Source organism: Octodon degus, unplaced genomic scaffold (assembly GCF_000260255.1).
Source record: "Octodon degus isolate 3935 unplaced genomic scaffold, OctDeg1.0 scaffold00053, whole genome shotgun sequence".
NCBI classification, from domain to species: domain Eukaryota; kingdom Metazoa; phylum Chordata; class Mammalia; order Rodentia; family Octodontidae; genus Octodon; species Octodon degus.
The window spans coordinates 6,557,824-6,564,821 of record NW_004524629.1 but is presented as its reverse complement, the minus strand read 5'-3'; the positions used below and the strand labels follow the sequence as shown (position 1 = coordinate 6,564,821).

At 38.2% G+C, this 6,998-nt stretch overlaps 1 protein-coding gene across 6 annotated transcripts in view; it reads right to left on the bottom strand.

Annotated features, from left to right (window-relative positions):
- Nucleotides 1-469: 469 nt before the first annotated feature.
- Nucleotides 470-6,998, bottom strand: part of LOC101574513 (GRAM domain-containing protein 1C) — a 56,381-nt gene continuing 49,852 nt past the window's right edge. For 2 of the 6 annotated variants that reach the window (XM_023717649.1, XM_023717646.1), the window contains exons 12-13: nucleotides 6,521-6,644; nucleotides 470-2,137 (exon numbers count right to left, since the gene is read on the bottom strand). In XM_023717649.1, the coding sequence (XP_023573417.1) occupies nucleotides 2,057-2,137; nucleotides 6,521-6,644 (205 nt within the window). In that variant the 3' untranslated portion in view covers nucleotides 470-2,056. The remainder of the gene's footprint in view (nucleotides 2,138-6,520; nucleotides 6,645-6,998) is intronic. The other 4 variants (XM_023717650.1, XM_004633308.2, XM_023717647.1 and 1 more) reach the window with 3 other exon arrangements.

Below are 6,998 nucleotides of genomic sequence, written 5' to 3'. Positions count from 1 at the left end.
GATCCCGCCCGCCCGCACGTGCGCGCCAGCCGGCCGGACCCACCCGTCCCGCCGTCGCCCCGCCAGCGCCAGTTCCGGGCCTCGCTGGGATTTCGGCGGGGCGGCCCCCGGAGCCCGCGGGGTGCAGAGACGGAGCTACGCGGAGCACGAGGGTTTCCAACTCCGTGAGACCGCCGGTCATCAGCCCGCTCTCTGACGCCGGCAACAGGCGCTGGGGACCTGGTCAACCCAGGTACCACCCCCAAATTCGCCCGCCTTCCCTTAAAGGCCCATCCCTGCTCCCAGATCTGTTTTCTCCAACTTGTTCATTTCTGGCGAGCAGCAGCAGAAATTCTACGAGCAGGCCTCACTAGTACTTTTGCTCCGGTAGTGTGCACATTGAAATGAAATTATCTTAAAATTAGTCTTCTTTAGGTTTTATTGAAAGAGTGCAGACCCATGTACATCTCCTAAGTTTTTTATCTTAAGCAGAAAAAGAAATTACAACTCATTTTCTGTTTTATTGGCATCGTTTACACAAGTTTAAATTTTATTAATATCTTAATACATAATTTATAAGAACTTTGATAATCTTTGAGGTATGTTATAAAATACATGTTTTAAAGAAACCCTAAAAATATTCAGCTTGTCAGTGATCATCTTTGTAAATTTAACAAAGTTTCAAATTTATAATTAAGTCACTCTTGCTTACAGTCAGACACTAAAATTCTTAGCCAGAGAACCACTGGTAGACTGGTACCCGGGGTTAGTTCGGATTCTACCTGAGAAACCCATTTTTCCTCTGATCAACTCAATACTTTCTCCACAGGTATCTCAAAAAAGACTGTAGCAATGCCATGTGGCTTTGGTGATTCTTTTAAAAGAAAATAATTACGGGAAGTTATTCAAATTGTAACAATATATACCCCACATATGGATATATAGGTTGCAGAGAAAGACCTCAAAAGGTCAAAATAGTAAGTACTTCCTGAAGTTTTCCTGACTCCCAAAAGAAAATCTGATTTCAGGTCAGTTCATAAAGTCCTAGGTTTCATGAACCACAGTTACTGAAACAAATGCGTAAAAACTTTTTATGAAAGAGCCCAAACTTGTATCTCATGTCACTCAGTGCATTTGAATGAGGACATACATCACTCAGAGAACTAAACTGTGCCTGACTTACAATTTACCAACTAAAAAAAAAAATCACACTCATACATAAAAGAATGAAGCCATTATACGTGGCTACTAAAAACTAACATGCAAATTATTTTCAACCAGATGGGTCACTCCCACCATGAAAGACTGTAAGCTGAATTCAAGCTTAGTTCAAGCACGTATTTGATCTGTTAACAAAATGTCCATATTTTAACATAGCCTTCTGGTTTTTAAAACTCAGATGATGATTCTTCATTTAGAGCATTGGTATCCTACATGTTTCCTTTTCCTAAACTGACTCCATGTGTACATACAGGGAAGATGATCTCACCTCTGATATTTTAATAAAAAATTAACTTTTTATCAAGATACAATATGAATAAGTAGCTTTTCACATAATAAACATGAATATTCAAAACATGACTAATGACTTTGCATATGAAATGACAACAGGATAAAATCTAGAAATGTTGGTTATGTCTAAAAACTGTCCTTTCAAATTATTGATAGCACTTTCTTTTTACATTATGAGACTTCTTTAGTCTCATAAACAACTGTGAAAGCAGTCCATTGGACATGTAGATTCTGCACTAACACACAAATTCAAAGGCTCAAACTTCAAACTCTACTACTGTAGAAAAGAATGTATACCACACAATTCAGTATGTCTTGCTTTCTTTTTATATAACATAATTTCAATTCCAGAATATATTTCACAGTTCACTAGACAAATTTAAAAATATATATAGGAAGTGAAAAAACAGAATTCTTAAGGCTATCAGAGAATAATTAACAGATAAATGTTATTAAAAAGAGTAACATATTAAAAATTCCAAGAAGAAAATGAGATATTCTTCAGACAATTAAAATCCTTCATCTTCTGGCTATCTTCCAGATGTTATTTTAGTCTGTAAAATCACTAGCTTCCAACAACCATGGCAGTCTTGTTCTTATTTAGTAGATCAAAGGTTTTCTGAAGCATAATAAGTGAGCTCTTCAGCTGCAAACAAAATTTTCAAAAATCAGATTGTATAATTTTTCTGATTATTGTATGCCAATAGTTTACAATAACATTCATAATCCTTTGTTTATATTATAAACATTGAATAAAATAAAACACTGAATATTAAACCCGATTCTTTGGGCTATCTGCTGTGGCTATAATTGTTACAGTTCTTCCCCTGGTTAGAGTACTGCATTCCTTCCTACTTCTGTACAGTGGAACCTCAAGTTATAACTAGCCTGACATACAAACAACTTGTGTTCTAACCAGAATTTTGGTTTTAACTTACAACCAAAGTCTTCAGTTATGACTCAAATTCTGGACACTTGTGCTTCCAGCTGGTCTCAGATATATTTAACCCTTAAAGGATTCTGGAAAGAACATGACAATATCCTTTCCTATATGGGGTTGATCAAGAAATTCTAGGCTGATGACTCTCTAAGGACTCGGATCTGCCTGTCTACAGGAAAGAGACTTTGAAGGCTGTATAGAGAAGCCTGAGCCTTTGATTGACCACTTAAGTTAGTACCAGCCCTTGGGAATGCACTGAGTTCTTAAGTCAAGGGACCACTGTATATTCTATCTGCCAGTAGGCCCATTAAATCAGATTATCCAAAGTGAAAGGCTTGTTTTGTCAAGTAGTTTCTAAAGTGTAGTGGTCTCTTCATTGATCCCTAAACTCACATTCCACTGGGGGGAGGGGGGATTCCTTGCTATTATGCTCATGTTCCTCTTTGCTTATCTAAAAGGTATTCATGTCTCCAATATTTCCATTTAGTTTTCCCTAATTAGCCTGCATCTAAACTCTCAGGTTATTACCTTTACTACTTAGCAATGTGAAACTTAATTTTGTTCTTTTTTATAGTCTTTAGCAATATGCATGAACATCTGGTTTAATAAAATTATAAGCAAATTGAGATGCAGAAATATGTCTTCATTCACCATTTATTGATGATCTATTGCATGCTGGGCAATGCAGTAAGCACTGAATATACAATGATGCAAAATGGCTCTTTGCACTCCTACAATGGAAAACTCAATAGAATTTGATGATAAAGCCGAGGATATATCTCAAGAAGTAGGACAAAAATGCAAAATGATGGAAGCAGTAAAGAAAAGATTACACAACCACCAGAAGGCTTATGTCTAAATATAGGAATTGTAGGAAGTCAGGGGAGAGAAAATAGAGGGGAGGGCAATCATCGACTGACTGGAGAAGATTTCTAGAACCATCCAATGTGAATTTCCACATTAAAGGATCAGGAAGACAACTGACTTTAAATTCTCAGTACTAACACCAGAATCCAAAGACAATGAAGAAATGTCTTCTAAGTTCTAAAGGAACATTATTTCCAATCTGGAATTCTATTTGCAACCAAACCATTAATCAAGAGAAAGAAGAGTATACATTTTTTTTTTTTCAGATAACTAAACTCAGAGTGTTTACCTCCACATGAAGCCCCTCAAGAATGTGCTCCATTAGGGGGATATGTAGCTCAATGGTAGGTGCTTGCCTAGCAATGTGCAAGGCCCTATTTCTGTCCCCAGTATTGGCAAAAATAAAGGAGAAAGGAAAGCACAGGACACAGGAAGCAGAAGAGACAGGGACTAAGAATCTAACAGTGATAGCTTTGTTCCAGGAATGGAGGGCTACAGGACCCAGTCAGAAGGCTCCATCAGTGGAATAACTGGCTGAATAAAGATTTCAAGAGATTTATAAATGGAGAATAAAGGCACAAAATGCTTAGAAATAATACAGGTAAACTAATCAACTGTGATAAAGGGCCGGCCAAATAGCTCGGCAGATTAAAGCGCCTGCAAGCAGGAGCAGGGGCAAGGAGTTAGTTCAATCCCCAGACCTGCCAAGCCGGCTCTGCCCCCGGGGTGTGTTGAGATGGCAATTGGGACTGGGCATGGTGGTGCACGCCTATAATCCCAGCTCTTGGGAGGCTGTAAACAGATGGATCACTATGAGTCTGACCTAGTAGTGTGACCCTGTACAACTTGTAGACCCTTCCCTAAAAAATAATAAAAAAAAACCCTGTGATAAGACACTTAGAAGGATAGCCAAGACAGAAAACATAAATCATAATTTAATTGCATGGCCCAGCTTCAAGTAGCAAAGCTGAGTCAAATCAAAGTCAATTATGAGTATTGATCTAATCAAAATTATGCTATAACTTCATTGGAAAGACAGTAGGAATCTGAAATGCATATATGGGGGTGAGGGGTAAGAAAGAAAATAAAATCCATGTTTTCTATAATAGAAAATCAAAAGACAATGTCTAAAGCTGAAATACTCAAGAAATAGAGAAAAGACAGCTGAGATTGTCTTTTTTTTGTGAACAAATATTGTAGAATAAATTATGTGAACTCCTGATTTTGATAAAAATAAAAATGGATGGGTTATGAAGAATAAAGTAGTGAAAGCCAGAGTAGGCAACTCTGAAATATCCTATGAAAGGAAGGAGACAGACATAAGTAAAGAATATGGACAAAGTGGGTTTGTTAGTAGGGCAGGGTGACATGCTGATGGCAACAAGCCATGTAATAAGAGAAACTGAGAATGAATGGAGAGGTAGAGAAGCAGTGGATGGACCTAATGTATGCTGGGACTTGTTTCCGGAGGCAGAGGGCTGCTTCCAATGCTTGACAAGAAGAGGATTATAGGTATGCTTGTAGAAGAAGGAAAAGTTGCTCTTTTCTCCAGAAATCATGGTCATTAGTTTGGGAATGAGGAGAAAATGAAGAAGATGAGGAGTAAAGTAAGAATGTGAAACACCCTTTTTTGAGAGCCATAGAAGCTAGAAAATTGGTCAAATGTGTGTAGGTGGGACTAGGCCTGTGTGCCTAAAGCAAACAAGCTACCTCACTCCTGAGATAAGCACCCTGATTGGTTAACGTCAGCTATTAGTTACTAGGCAACCTTGTGTCATGTGTTACTAACTTTGTAAAGCTATAAATAAATGTCCATATTGTTGTTGCGGGGGGTGGGGGGGGGAGGGGGAGTCATCTCACCAACTAGGCAGACGAATCACCACCTAACCCAGCTTTTGTCTTATTGTGTCTTTTCCTCATTCCTGCCACCATTTCTCCCTAGGTAGAATGGTTCACACTGAGACCCATGGATCTTTAGAATGCTTTGCTTAGATTGGGAGACAGAGTTACTAAAGAACAGCAGATATGCACAGCTGAAGAGTGCCTAGCTGACCCTTTCTGTGCCCACGTAATATCCTAAGAAACACTCAGTAATTGAATTTCTTTAAAAACAAGAATGTATGTAAAAGAAAAGATGGAAGGAAATAAAATATTAACAGTGATTGTATCACAATGTAGAACTATGTTCTCTTCTACTAGTCACAGTTTTTTCCATAATGAAAGCAAGCACGCCAGCCACGGTGGAGCACACCTACAGTCTCAGCACTTGAGAGACTGAGCCAGGAAAACTGTCATGAGTTCAAGGCTAGCCTGAACTACTATAATAGGGCTGGAGAGAGATGTTGGCAATCTATGCGCCTGCCTGGCAAGTGCAAGGACCCGGGTTTGATCTCTGGTACCTCATGCTATGCCAGTGCCAGAACCCCAGGCACATTGTACCGGCCACCAAAACCAGGCATCCCGGTGCATGCCTGTAATCCCAGCCCTGGGGAGGCTGAGCCAGGAGGGTCACTATGAGTCTGAGCTGTGTAGGGAGACCCTGTACCACATAAATAAATTTTAAAAATTAAAAAAACAATTCTCCCCCACAAAAAAAGCCTACAATAGTGAGCCCCTGTCTCAATAAATAAAAAATAAATATAAAAATGAAAGCAAGCATGTATTATATTCATAATGGAAATATTAACCTTTATTTTTCACAGGAAATCCTAAGTTTTGATTCATGGAACTAAGCTGCATATTTTGCTGATACCATGGTCAATATCACAGCAAAACAATGAAATAATCTATGTTCATTTCCATGAAGAACTGGTAAAATATGCCACACAATTAAAACCTATGCAGCGATTAAGAGAGGAAGTTTTTTATATACTGATATGGAAGTATTGCTATATATAGTTAAAAGGTAAAAGCCAAATAATGAAAAGTATATACAGTAGCTATTATTTTACAGGAAGTTAATTTTAAGCATATAATTGTATATAGGAAAGATAATGAAAAGAATGAAATAGGTGATATGGAAACATGTTCAAAATATATTACTAACTGAAAATCAAAGGTATTCAACTCTTTTGTAGAAAAACAACACAAGTACATATGTATGTCATATGCATAATGCAGAAACTTTCTTCAAATACTGATAAATATTCTCATAACCAGAGCAGCCAATCACACCGCACCAGTACAAAGGAATTACATACTGCAGTGCTGCAGTTTGCCTACCTGTTCAAGCATCACTATAGAATCTCGGAGTACTCCTTTTAAACGGTGGGCATGATCTTTGTCCTTTTGACTAGTTTCTGCTCTTGAGACCATATCAGAGGCTAAACTGAAAGAAAAGCAACATCTACAAAATCAAGAAACTATCTTGTAATCCTTCATTTCCAAATTTTCAGTGTTCCTATGAACTGCAAGCAAAACACAAAATTAAACCAACAAAAAATCTAATTATGACTATAGGACAGGGGCCAGGGAGATAACTCAGCAGAATAAGTGCTTGCCTGGCAAGCACAAGGGCCTGACTTCAATCCCCGGTTCCGCCAAGAAAAAATGATTATAGGATAGTAGCTGATCAGAATTACTACAACTGGAATTAGACTATGAAGAAACTACTGAAATAGGCCTGGGAGATAGCACAGTAGAATAAGTCCTTGTCAGACAAATGCATGGTCTTGAGTTCAATCCCCGGTACCACAAAAAA